We start from the raw sequence: 13,712 nt of genomic DNA on the forward strand, positions 1-13,712 counted from the left end.
CTTCAGATAGCAATTAATTGTGTGGCCCCTGGCAACTCATCCAACAAGAGACTGCTTAACTTCCTCCACAGTAAAATGGGATAATAGCACCTACCTCCTAGGGCTGTGGTGAAGAAAAAAATAGGAAAATATTTGTAAAACATGTTCAGCACACTGCCTACCATAGAGTGGGTGGCATATAAATGTCTAATTCCTCATGAGCTGTCAAGAAGACACCATCAGTGGGGCCTTTTCAGCAACCTCTGAGGGTTATTGTAGGCAAAGCCAAATGGAAACAATTGGATTTGACTGAACCATTTTGTAATTTTGAGGGAATTTGTTTGCTGTTTGCTTTTTAAAGATTAGGTGTCTCCACATCTTGACTTGGCTGGCAGTAGAGGGACTAATCACAAGTCCAATAGCTGGGCCATTACATTCCACTTCTCTGGATGGGTATTCTGATGCCTCCCATTCACCAAGTTATCTGGCATGCATTTCTTTTCTCTGCTAATTATTTTTTATTTATCCTGTACATAGTCTACTTTGTGTAGTCATTCAACTATAAGAAACCTGAGGTCAGGGTCTGTATTTTACTTTTTATACCCCCATCAGGGCTTAGCACATTACTGGCACATTTTTGAAAAGCAGCTGCTCAACTGATTCAAATTCAGATTTCTAAGAATAAGATCCATTCTCCAAAAGATAAAAGACAAAGGACATCAACAGGCAGTTCTCAGAAGAAATCCAAGCTAACAACAGTCATATGAAAAAATGCTCCAGAATATTATTAGAGATTATTTTGGGACAAGAATTTATTATTTGGTAAAAAAAAAAAGTTAGGAAAGTTAGAAAGCAATATGACAGAAATTGGGCAAAGACCTAGATTATACCATTTACCAAGAAAACGTCAAAATGGATACATGACCCAGATATAAAAACAGATTACAAGAAACATCTGAACATGGAACATATTACTTATCATACTTACTGATAGGTGAACAACTTATCCATAAGAAGAGATAACAGAATAAAGTATAAAATGGATAATTTCAACTACATTAAATTAAAAAGGGGAATAAATAAATAAAAGAAATGTAGTCAAGATCAGAAGGAAAGCAGAAAATTGGAGAAAATTTTTTTACAGTTTCTCAAATAAAGATACCATATCTCAAATATATGGAGAACTCTGTAAAAGCTATAAGAATACAAGTAATTTCCCAGCAGTTTTTAGATAAATAAATCAAAATAATTTACAGTCATGTGAAAAAGTGCTCAAAATCATTACTGATTAGAGAAATTCAATTTAAAACAACCTTGAGATATCATTTTATACTTTTTAGATTGGCTAAAATGATTGAAGGGGAAAGTAACAAATGTTGGAAAGGATGTGAAAAATTGGGATACTAATTCACTGTTGGTGAAGTGTGAACTGATTCAACCTTGGAGAGCAAACTGAAATTATGCCCAAAGACTTATTCAAGTGTCCAAGAGTTTTCAAGTTAACTTGGGATAAGGGAGAATGAGAAAATGTTTAATTGAAAAACAAAATGGGGAGAAATGCTAGTATGCCTCAAGCAATGATGAAAATGTTGGTTTCAAAGAAACCTGGGAAAACTTTTACTTGTACAAACTGTTGAAGATTATTTATGTGAGTAGAAGCAGAATAATTTAGAAAATAGAAAAAAAATTAAGGCAAATATCTTTGGAACACTTAAGATGTCTGATCAATTACATGACCAACATCTGAATACCTGTTAAGTGGGGTGTTCTACTGTCCAAGAAGTTATGTCTATAGCAAAAGGGTCTAGAAGTTTTATGGAACTAGTCTCTAAATTAGTCTTACTCAGTAAGAATGGGCAACTTCTGATCAGGGTTCTGGATGATCCCCTCCAGCCTTTCTTTATTCCTCCCCTAGAACAGCTTTACCTGACACTCCAAGTCCTTTGTCCTTCAGAGAACAAACACTTCAAGAAAAACAATTCAAAGAATCAATCATTCTGGATCGAAATTTGGAACCATGCCTAAAGGGCAATAAAACAGTACATACTCTTTTATCCAGCAATACCACTACTTGGTCTATATCCCAAAGTGATACTAAAAAGGGGGAAAGATCTACATGTACAAAAATATTTATAGCTGCTCCTTTTTGTGTAGCAAAGAATTGGAAATTGAGGGGATGCCCATCAATTAGGGAATGGCTGAATAAGTTATGGTATATGAATGTTATGGAGTACTATTGTTCTGTAAGAAATCATGAGCTTGGGGTGGCTAGGTGGCGCAGTGGATAGAGCACCGGACTGGAGTCAGGAGCACCAGAGTTCACGGCCTCAGAAACTTAATAATTGCCTAGCTGTGTGGCCTTGGGCAAGCCACTTAACCCCATTTGCCTTGCAAAAACCAAAGAAAAAAAAATGCTGTCTACATCCAAAGGAAAAAAGTATGGTTTCTGATTGCAGAGTAATGCATATTATGTTCACTTTTAAAAACGTTTTATGTTTTTTCTTTCTCAAGGTTTCTCTCCCTTAGTTCTAATTCTTCTTTCATAGTATGACCAATATGGAAAAATGTCAAACATGATTGCTCATATACAACTTATATCAGATTGTTTACTGCCATGGGGAGAGGGGAAGAGAAGGGAGGATAGTGAAAAATTTGAAACTCAAAAGTTTGTAAAGGGATGAATGCTGAAAACTATCTTTGAATGTAATTAGAAGATAAATTATTCTAAAAAAGAAAACTCATTCCAAGTCCCCCTCAATTGGAAGGCTTCCTTTTCTCTTGGATGGTTCAAAGAACTCTCAGAAAGGGCTTTTTTTTGGGGGGGGGGGGCGGAGCCAGGACAACAGAATAATACAGAGCTATCTGTACAAAACAAATTCCTCCAAAAAGATCCAGAAAACCTAACAAAGTAAATCCCGAACTGGAAAATCAAGATAAAAAAAAATGACAAGTTGTACTTCCAATCCAAGTCAGCATAGGAAGATAAACAGAGAGGTCTGGGGGATAAGTTCTGGCCAGGAATTCAGTGCACAGAGCATCCTGGTACTGGAAAAGGCTATGTTAACAGGAGTAAGAGGAGAGTCCAGATGTAGCATAGAGAGGCTTAAACTTGTGCACTAAACAGAAACAGATGCCATCTGGCAGTTCTGCTGCTCACCACCCAGCTCCATGTCACAAACTGAGGGCAGACTAATGGCGATTTGCAACTAGGGGTAATTAATATTCCAAGATGAGAAGTCCTGAGATGTAGACTCAGGAGCAAGTTCATTAATAAACAGCAGTTTTGTGGCTAAGATTCCAGGAGAAGAATAAGGCCCAAAGTCTTATTTCCTTCCTCTAGTCAAATCTAAAATCTATAAGAGGGGGGCTGCTAGGTGGAGCAGTGGACAGAGCACTGGCTTTGTAGGCAGGAGTACCTGAGTTCAAATTCAGCCTCAGACACTTAATAATTACCTAGCTGTGTGGCCTTGGGCAAGCCACTCAACCCCACTGCCTTTCAAAAAAAACTAAATAAATAAATAAAAATAAAATCTATAAGAGGAATTAACAAGGACAGGAAACTCAAACCAAAAGGAAGCCTACAGTCTATCTCTTTGAATTAGCAGTGCTCTAAAGTTAACTGACAGTGGTTTAGACTAGGACAAATCTACTTCTCAGATAAGAACCCAAGTTAGGAATACTGCTCTCTGAGACTTTGTCCTACAAATCAGAGCAATTAAGAAGGACTGAAAATTTCCAGGTTCCCCAAGCTAAACTCTTCCTGAGATTTTAGAAAATAAAATAACACAACAACCCCAAGAAGACAACTGCAGGATCAACCCAGACATTCCCTCCAAAAGTAGGCAGAGCCTATGGAGTCTAAAGTTAGGAAATGGTGAAACAACGAACATACTGTCTTCTCTTAAGGTTTTTCTGGACATTCCTCTTTCCTGACTCTCCAATCTATATGACCAAAGTTTCCCAGTCTCCTTTTGCTGGAGACTTAATCCAAATTAAATCCTCAAAGAGCAGGGATGTCCCATAGGGCTGTCCTGGGCCCTAGAGCACTGACCTTGAAGTCAAGAGGAGGGGATTTTGAATCCAATCTCAGACACCTGACATTTACTAGCTGTGTGACCTTGCCTCACATCCAGGGCCATCTCCAGTTATCCTGATTCATATCTGGCCACTCAGAGGAGAAAATGAGACTGGTGAACTAGCATAGCACCCCCCCCCCCCACTAAAATACAATTCACATTCTTGTCATGGCATCACCTCCCCTATTCATGGTCTTGTTCAGAAATGAAGCACAAAATTCATTTAACTTGGTGATCTTATCAACTCCCATGGATTCAATTATCATCTCTATGGTGATGATTCTCAAATCTAAATATCCAGACCTAACCTCTGTTTGAGCTTCAGTCTCATTTCTCCAACTGCTTATTGCACATCTTGAACTAGATATCTACACATCTTAAATTCTAAAACTGAACTCATTATCTTCACCCATATTATCTCCCATCCACCCCACTCTAAGTTCTTCCTTTTTTTCATAACTTCTCTTTTATTGTTAAGGTTCTATCCTTCCAAGCTGGGAACCTAAGGTGTTCTCAATTCATACTCTTTTACTGAAAACATCCAATCTGTGGCAAGATCTGTCTTCTTTACCTGATACTACTACCACACCAAGAGGGTCTTTATCACCTCCTGCCTGGACTTTTTTTCAATAGCTTGCTGATCTGTCACTCTCTAATCAAAATAGTCTCTTTTCCTACTCCAATCCACCCCTTTACTCAGTAGTCAAAAGACCTTCCTCAAGCAAAGGTCTTCCTAAAACAATAATTTCCCTATTCAAAAAAAAATAACTATTACCTCCTAGATCAAATATAGAATACTGTTTGGTGTTCAAAGCCCTTCATAACCTGGCACTCTCCTACCTTTTCAGTCTTCTTCCACTTTACTCTCCCCACATGATTACTTTGAGTAATAAACCCTTCTCTGCCTTTAAAGCTCTTTATAGCCAAGGCCCTTCTTAGCTTTTCAGTCTTCTTACATTTTACTCCCTAGTGCATACTCTACTATTTAGCTACATTGACCTATTTACTGCTCATTAGACAGGATATTTATTTTATCTCTGAACTCTGTGACTCTGCATTGGCTCTCCTCTATTCCAGAGATGCTCTTCCCTCTCACCCCTGTATCGGTTTCCCTGGATTCCTTTAAGCCTCAATTCAAAGTAGACCAGTCTATTCTCAGTGCATAATGTCTCAACTTTCAGATTACCTTCCATCTATTTTGTGTATGTACATATATACATGTGTGTCTATAGCTAGAGAGAACAAAAGAACAACAATCCCTTTAAGGCAGAGGCTGTTTTTACCTATCAACTATCACCCGGGCTTAGCATAAGACCTAGCACACATAAATAAATGCTTGACTTATTAATAAGTTAACCTCTCAACCACAATTACCAATTTCACAAATGATTTCCTTGGGAGCTGGGGGCAAAAGAAACAAAAACAATAGTCAATGTAAAAAGTGCTACACAAATCGAGTAATTTCTACCTTCAAAGGTCAGATGGCCTCAGCTTCCAGTGTCTCTCCTCTATTCCTCCAGTCCTCAAAAGTCAAACTATGTTTCAAAAACACCACCTAGATTTTCTCAGCTCAAAAATTTTCATTATATACCAGATAATTCCTTCAAAATCTTCTATGAATTGAGTGGAGCTAGTGAATTCATTTTCCTTGACTATAGTTACATTTTCCACCTTCAATCTAAAATCATGAAGAATTTTCTAATTATAAGATTGTAAGAGACAGGTATAGGGTTTTTTTTTACAAGGCAAATGGGGTTAAGTGGCTTGCCCAAGGCCACACAGCTAGGTAATTATTAAGTGTCTGAAACCGGATTTGAACCCAGGTACTTCTAACTCCAGGGCCGGTGCTTTATCCACTGTGCCACCTAGCCGCCCCAACAGGTATAGGTTTTAACAGCAGCTTACATAATTTTCCCCCAGAGATTTCTAATGGAAAATTATGGGGAGGGGGGAACATGAAATGGAAGGAGAGTTAAGGGTTATCTTGTCTAATGGCAAAGATACAGTTCTGATTAGATGTTCAGCAGTTCCAAGAACATTTTCAAAAAAGCAAAGAATACCAGGGCAACATGGGTTAATAAAAAGATGCTATTCAGGAGATATACTCTGTCCGCATACTTATTTATTCTATATTTTTTAAACTGGGTTAATTAACTCTCTTGTCCTGTCAAAGTATAACAACAATAACTATATTTTTTACACTCTATTTCTGGTTGAAGTTTGATTTTCTTAGCTATTGGGAGGAATGTAATGTATCCTCCTTTAAACTTGGAGAGGAGTACTTGTTCTGTCCTTCTTATACTGAAAACTCATTAAAAAATGTTACCTCCCTCAGCCAAGATAGTATTGCAGAAGGATAACTTTCTTTGATACCCAAATGACAGAATGGTCAAATAATAGAAGGAAGTTTAAGGTTTTGTCTACTCTTGTTATGTATATTCTGTTCCTCTCCTCTTGCAGTTTATAAATTTTCATGGCCCCCAGATTAATGGCAAATTCCCAGAGAATAAAACTTCATGTCTAACCTACATTTTCTGGTATTTTATTTTAGTCCTATTATTTTTAAGGTTTACAGTTTTTAGGATTCACAGTCCATGTAGCTTCATTTACAATTTCTTGTAATAGTGCTCTGAAAAAAGATTTTGATAGAAGTCCATTCAAATGGAGTTACTTGACAATAACTACAACTCAAATCACTGCAGCTCTTTGATCAGCATTGTGTCCCAGTCCAAGTCACTTGAATATAGTTTGGATTACTAGTGTAAACAGAAATTATTTCTGCTCCAGTCAAAAAAACCCTGAGGTTCTTCCCCTATGTGAGAGAGAGAGAGAGAGAGAGAGAGAGAGAGAGAGAGAGAGAGAGTGTGTGTGTGTGTGTGTATGGCTATAGGCAAACTAGGCCATCTTTTGCCTCACAGAAAGGGTGCTGCCTCAGACAATCTGAAACCTGTGAAAGATGTGAGTTTAAAAAGGTCAAGGTCTCCCAGGTCATCAGGGTCATCTCCACTCTTCCTGACATATATCTGTCCACTGAACTCAGATGCCCGGGAGGAGGGGTGAGGGAGATGACTACCCACAATTCTGCCTCACTTAAATCCAATTCACTAACAAGACATTACCCTTTGATGTCACTGGTCCTCTTTGAGAATGAAGGACAAACAACAAAATAACAAGTTGAAAAGAATTAAGATACTCAAACATTGGGGGGGGGGGTGTCACTTTTTTAAATTTTTTATTTATTTAAGGCAATTATTAAGTGTCTGAGACTGGCAGTTTGCTTAACTATAAAAGAAAAAGAAGTTTGAACTAGAAACATTTAGCTAACACTGTGGAGTTCCAAGAATCCTGTTCCAACTTTAAAAACCCTTTAAAGGGGGGCAGCTAGGTGGCGCAATGGAGGGGCGGCTAGGTGGTGTGCAGTGGATAAAGCACAGGCCCTGGAGTCAGGAGTACCTGAGTTCAAATCCAGTCTCACCCACCTTGGGCAAGCCACTTAACCCCATTTGCCCTGCAAAAAAAAAAAAAAACAAACCTAAAAAAAAAAACCTTTTAAACTACTTAGCCACATTTACTCATAGCATCCTGCATCTTCCCATTTAAATGACCAGAGTATAAGAACTAATTCTACCATTCTATTCTAAGCTATTTTCAATACTTCTCTATTGAGCTACAAATAGGAGGTACAAAGGAAAGGCACTATGTTTACATTAGCCACCATTATAATCTCTAGCACATTTTAATCCTTACCACAAATGGCATCCTATTAAAGTATAAAAGTTTGCCATATTTGAACATACTTGAATCTTAGAACTAAAAGGAACATTAAAAAAAAATCACCTAATACAGCTGACTAATTTTTACAGATGAGAACACTTGAGTATCAATTTACAGTTACTTAGGGTACACTGAATTGTAAAAGACAAAAGATATTCTCTACCAGATAATTATTAAAAGCACCCAATGTGTTTGTATGCAAAAATCTACATAATTACAATTAAATTTTCCAAATTTCTCTCTATTAAACTTTTATTTTTGATGTAGTAATTAAGTTTTCACAGCTAGGTAGTATATTATTACTGATTTAGTCAAAGGCAAGACAGGTCTAAAACCCCCATCCTAACAGTATTTTAGGCAGATTTTAACTCTGCTTAATTCATGAATGAAAATACTCTGTTCCCTCAATTTCCCAGACACCCAATTCTTCCCTAATAAGCTCTATTCCATTTCCTTTACTAAGTCCCCATTCTTTTCTTGTGGTTCTGTCATCCTCTTTCATTTCCAAGAGTTCTACTATCAGTTCTATGCAAATACACCCCCCCACACACACCCACACACACCCACACACATCCCCATACTCTCTCTCTCCCAGACCTAACTTCTTTTTGGGGGTTCTGGGTGCAGGTTTCCAACTACCTAGAGAACATTTACCTCAAACCTATTGCTCCCTTTAACAGGATTATTCATTCACCACACTAAGTCCCAAACCTCACTAATTACTTTCAATCCCACCTCAGCAATGTATCTTACACCCATTCCCTACTTTATTACCATGACCACTCACTAGTAAAATATATAGGCCTTCATCCTTTCTACCCATTAATAATGATAAAGTTCTCTCTTCCTTTCTCTAACATGGACAGAAATAATCTTTCTAGAATAAACCTAGTAGTGTTGTCTGTTCAATAATTATTTTCATAATTCATTCAACAAATATTTATTAAGCAACTACTCTATGTCAAAAACTCAGTTAAACAATGGGATTACAAAGATAAAAATCAATAAGGATTCAAAGATAAAAGTTAAGATCTTCTCTACAAGGCAGAGTAGGGGAGGAATCACATTTCAGGTAGAAGATAGCCCATCCAAAAGATGGGAGAAATGTCATCTTTTTTTTAAGGTTTTTTTGGAGGGCAAATGGGGTTAAGTGGCTTGCCCAAGGCCACACAGCTAGGTAATTATTAAGTGTCTGCGACCAGATTTGAACCCAGGTACTCCTGACTCCAGGGCCGGTGCTCTATCCACTGTGCCACCTAGCTGCCCGAGAATTGTCATCTAACTGAAAAAAGGAGATTAATTTGGCAGAACACTAATGTTTGCCCTTCATTTTCGAAGAAAACCATGACATCAGGGAGGTGATGTGTGACAAGAACAAGAATTGGATTTGAGTAAGGAGGTACTGTGCTGTCACCAGTCCAGTGGCTAGATATGAATCAGGACAACTGAAGATGGCCCTGATGGACTGGGTAAAATGACTTGCCCAAGTTCACATAGTTAAGAGTCAAATGTCTAAGACGGATTCAAACTCCCTTTCTTCCTGAATCCAAGGCCAGGGCTCCAGCCACAATATGACCTAGTTCCTGACAGGACACTAAAATGTATGAAGAGGGATTTGTAATAAAACTTTGGAAAGGCAAGCTAAAATGTAAAAATTTAAATATTTAACAGACCCAAATTTTGAGGACAAGAACTCAATATATGATAAAAATTGCTGAGAAAACTGGAAAGCAGTTTCGCATAAACTAAGTAATGACAAACATTTTACACTGTATACCAAGATAAGGTCAGATTGGGCATGTGATTTAGACAAAAGGAGATATCACAAGCAAATCAGGGAACATGAAATATTTTACCTATCAGTTCTAGGGATACATTTGGGACCAAACAAGAGCTAGAGAGCACTATGAAATTTAAAATGGAAAATTTTGATTAGATTACATTAAAGAGGTTTTGTATAAACAAAACCAATGCAGCCAAGATTGCTGTCCTTTGGTCTCAAGGAGGACTAAAATGATACTGTATCATCAGACTAATCAGAAATCAGGATGCTTTACCACAGGTTGGGTACAAATAGTCCACATGAACATTTGGGGTAGATTCTCTAAATTAGCAGTATCATTACTAAGATTTCCCAAAGAGAATTTAAAAAAAAGGGGAAAAAAAGGAAAAATCTATATATTTAAAAAAAATTATAAATCTTTTAGTGTTGGAAAAGAACTGAAAATTTAGGTGTTGCCTATCAGTTGGGGAATGGTTAAAGAAGCTATGGTATATGATTGTTATGGAATGCTATTGTGCTATAGGAAATGACAGGTTTCAGAAAACCCTGGGAAGACTTAGATGAACTGATGCAAAGTAAAGAACATTGGACACAGCAACACAGCACTATTGTTCAATGATCAACTGTGAATGATTTAGCTATTGACAGCATTAAAATGATTCAAGACAATTCTGAAGGATTTAGAACTGAAGTCTGAATGAAGATCAAATTTTTTTTAAAAACTTTCTTTTTAGGGGTGGCTAGGTGGCACAGTAGATAGAGCACCTATCCTGGAGTCAGGGGTACCTGAGTTCAAATCTGGCCTCAGACACTTAATAATTATCTAGCTGTGTGGCCTTGGGCAAGCCACTTAACTCCATTTCATTTGCCTTGCAAAAACCTAACAACAACAAAACCTTTATCTGGGGGGGGGGGTAGTTTTGGTCTGTTTTCTTTTGCAACTTGGCTAATATTTTGTATGAGACTGCACATGTATAATCTAGATCAAATTCCATGAATTCTCAAGGAAAGGGAAAGAAGAGAATTTGGAACTCAAAAACCTAAAAAATTGGTTTTATAGGTCATTGGAAAAAAATTATACATCCAAAACAATTGGGAGCTTACTGATATAAGAGGGACATGACTGATTAGACCTATGTTTGAGGAATCTCATTTTAGCTGGTGTATAGGATGGACTGGAAGAAAAGTTAGAAGTAGAGATCAATTAGTCACTTGAATAGACCAAGGTAGAGGTTATATGAGCACCAGAACTAGAGTGGAGATGATGGTATGGAAAAGAGAGTGAAAACTGTAGAGTTGAGGATGTCAGAAGTTACAAGCCTGAATAATTGCTCACAGAAAGGCAAGTTAGGAAAAGGGGAGGGTTTGGGAGAAAAGATTCTTCTGGATGGACATGTTGAATTTGAGATATCTCCAGGACATCCTGGGACAGTAAGGTGGCACAATAAATAAAACACTGGGTCTGGAGTCAGAAAGATCAGAGTTCAAATTTGACTTCAAACATTTATCAGCTGTTGAGTCCCTGGGCAAACCACTCAACCACTGCCCTCATCACACTGGAGAAGGAAATGGCAAACCACTCCAGTATCTTTGCCAAGAAAACCCCCATGGACAGTTTGTTCCCAGGCTTGAGGCAGACATGCCTGAATAAATAAACATAGGACATACTGGGAGAATCAGGAACATCTCCTAGTTATAACATGAGCAAAGGTTTTTAAGAAACTATCAAGTACAATCAAGACTTGCCTTGGAGGTGGAAGCCTAATAATGTAAAGAGCATCAAAGAAAGCATATAGGGTTTGTAAAGAAGAATATAAAAGTGGTATATAAAAAGATGGGAAAGGCAGGCTGGTCCAGACTGTGGAGGAGGAAGCTACTAGAGTTGAGCAAAGACTGTGGCAAGGGCAAACATGTTAACAATTATCAGCTGGGTAGCTTTGTGAAGGATAAGTGGAAGAGATGGGAAAGGCCTGAACTATGATGGTAGCTAAGGTCAAATTTGAGAGATACAGAGTTAGAAACCACAAAACTTGGCAAGTGATAAGACATGGGTAGATGTGACAAAATGAGGGCTGTGTCAGTGTTCCCGAAAGGATGGTGATACACTTGAAGAATAACAGTGTCTGGATTACTAAGCATTTTACAATCTTATCTCATACTTCTCACAATAAACATTGGAGGTAGGGGCTATTACTATTTACACTTTACAGTAGAGGAAACTGAGAAAAGCAGATTAAAAGATTTGGCCAAGGGCACACAGTTTAGTAATACAATAAACACCTTATTAAGGACTTATGAGAAAGTAAAAAACAAAGAGAATAAAAACCATCCCTGTTCTCGAGGAGCTTACAAGGATAAAGAGGAAATAATCAAAAGAAAAGGAGTAGAATTAAGAGGGAACAGGAAAAGCTTCCAGTAAAAACTTGGAACTTAAAGGAAGCCAGAGGTCAGTAGTGGGATGGCAGTGGAAAATGCCCAAAGGTCAGAGAAGTCTTCAAAAAACAGCCAAGTCAGGAGGCCAGAGTGAGTGAGCACTAGAAAGATGGACAGGAGCTAGCTTCTGGAAGTCAAACAGATCATTTTGTGTTTGTTCTAGGAGATAATAGGAGGCCCCTAGACTTTAAAGAATAGGGGAGTAACTAACAAACCCCTATTTTATGAACAGTACTTTAGTATGTGAATGGTGAATGTGACGGAGCAGGAGAGACAAGAGGCAGGCAGGCCTATGTATCGGGAGACGACTGCAGCAAAGAAAGAACGAGATGATGAAGGCTTACACTAAGTGTGATGGCAGTGTCAGGCAAGAAAGGAATGAATTAAGTGATCCTGACTTTGGCAACAGACTGAATATGGGGTTTGAGGCATAGTGAGTGTCTGAACCATGACCGACTCTTCCTGACTCCAAGCTCAATCTACCTTGCTACCTACCTGCCCCCAAACAGAAAATGGGCTTCCGGAGAAACGGGGCAGTTGAAAATATCCAAAAGACCACATCTGCACGTGCACACGTATTTACATTATACCGGCATACACAAATGGGATCTCCCATGTCTTCGAAACGGTAAGCCGAAGGGGGCTGCTGCTATTCCGTCGTGTCTGACTCTTCATGACCCAATTTGGGGGGTTCCTTGGCAAAGGTACCGGCACGAAGGGAGTCACCCCCTCCTCCGGTTCACGACGGCCGGCAAGGCCCGGTCCGGCGCGGCACCAGCGGGCTGCCCGGTGTGGCCACTCGTGTCCGCGGGGCCTCCTGGCTCCCGCGGGCGCGCGGCAGGGGGCCACCCGCGAACCGGCGTTTCACGGCTGGGCCCGCCGCGGCCCCGGCGACTCTCGCGCCGCCCCCGGGCCCGGGCCGGGGCCGGGGGCTCGCAGGCCGGCCGGGCCGGGGGCTGCAGCCCGCTAACGACTGAAGAAGGGCCCGGCCCGGCTCCCGCGCCTACCTTCCGGCTGGCTCCTCCGAGGGACACCTTGGGCCTGGTTTTGAACTCCCCTTCGAAGCTAAACATGGTTCCGGATCAGCCCATCTAGGAGCGGGCGGCGCAGACCCCCGGCCCGGGCGGGCCCCCGGGGCTCCCCCCCGCTCTCCGCCCTCGGGGGTCTCCCGCCGGAAGCGGGGGGCGGGGGGCGCGCTACGGGGCGCTAACGGTGACCCGGGCGGAGGGCGGCTCCGCCTCCCCCTCCTCGCCCCCCGCCGCCGCCGCCGCCGCCGCCACCGCTACCGGACGCCGCCGAGGCCGCGGGGCGCGCAGACCCGAGGCGGCGGGACCCCCGGACCCGCACTAGGGAGCAGCCGGCTCGGGGAGGAAGATGGCCGCCGACTGCGGTTCCCGTCCGCGGCCCCGCGGCCCGGCCGGCGAGCGCGCCCCCGCCATCGATGACAACGGCGCTCCGCGCACCGCGCAGGCCGGAGGCGGCGACCCGGCGGGCGCGCGTCCGGAGCGGGCGCGCGGGCGCGGCGTGCGCGCCCCCGCGGGGAGCGGAAGCGGCCGCGGGCCTCCCCCGGCGCCGGCCCGGGGGCCAGAGGTCAGCCCCTCCCCTCCCCCGCCCCGGCCGTGCCAGCACGCGGCTCCAGAGTCAGAGTGCGGAGAAACCTGATACAT

The 13,712-nt window shown here is 41.1% G+C and overlaps 1 protein-coding gene across 4 annotated transcripts in view; it reads right to left on the reverse strand.

Moving 5' to 3' along the window:
• UBE3C (ubiquitin protein ligase E3C) overlaps positions 1 to 13,482 on the reverse strand; it is a 122,789-nt gene extending 109,307 nt beyond the window's left edge. Inside the window, exon 1 of one of the 4 annotated variants that reach the window (XM_074193266.1) lies at positions 13,053 to 13,482. In XM_074193266.1, coding sequence (XP_074049367.1) covers positions 13,053 to 13,118 — 66 coding nt within the window. In that variant the 5' untranslated portion in view covers positions 13,119 to 13,482. Of the gene's footprint in view, positions 1 to 12,540; positions 12,754 to 13,052 lie in introns of those variants that run through there. The other 3 variants (XM_074193265.1, XM_074193264.1, XM_074193267.1) reach the window with 3 other exon arrangements.
• Positions 13,483 to 13,712: the final 230 nt, after the last annotated feature.

Source organism: Macrotis lagotis, chromosome 7, assembly GCF_037893015.1.
Source record: "Macrotis lagotis isolate mMagLag1 chromosome 7, bilby.v1.9.chrom.fasta, whole genome shotgun sequence".
NCBI classification, from domain to species: Eukaryota; Metazoa; Chordata; class Mammalia; order Peramelemorphia; family Peramelidae; genus Macrotis; species Macrotis lagotis.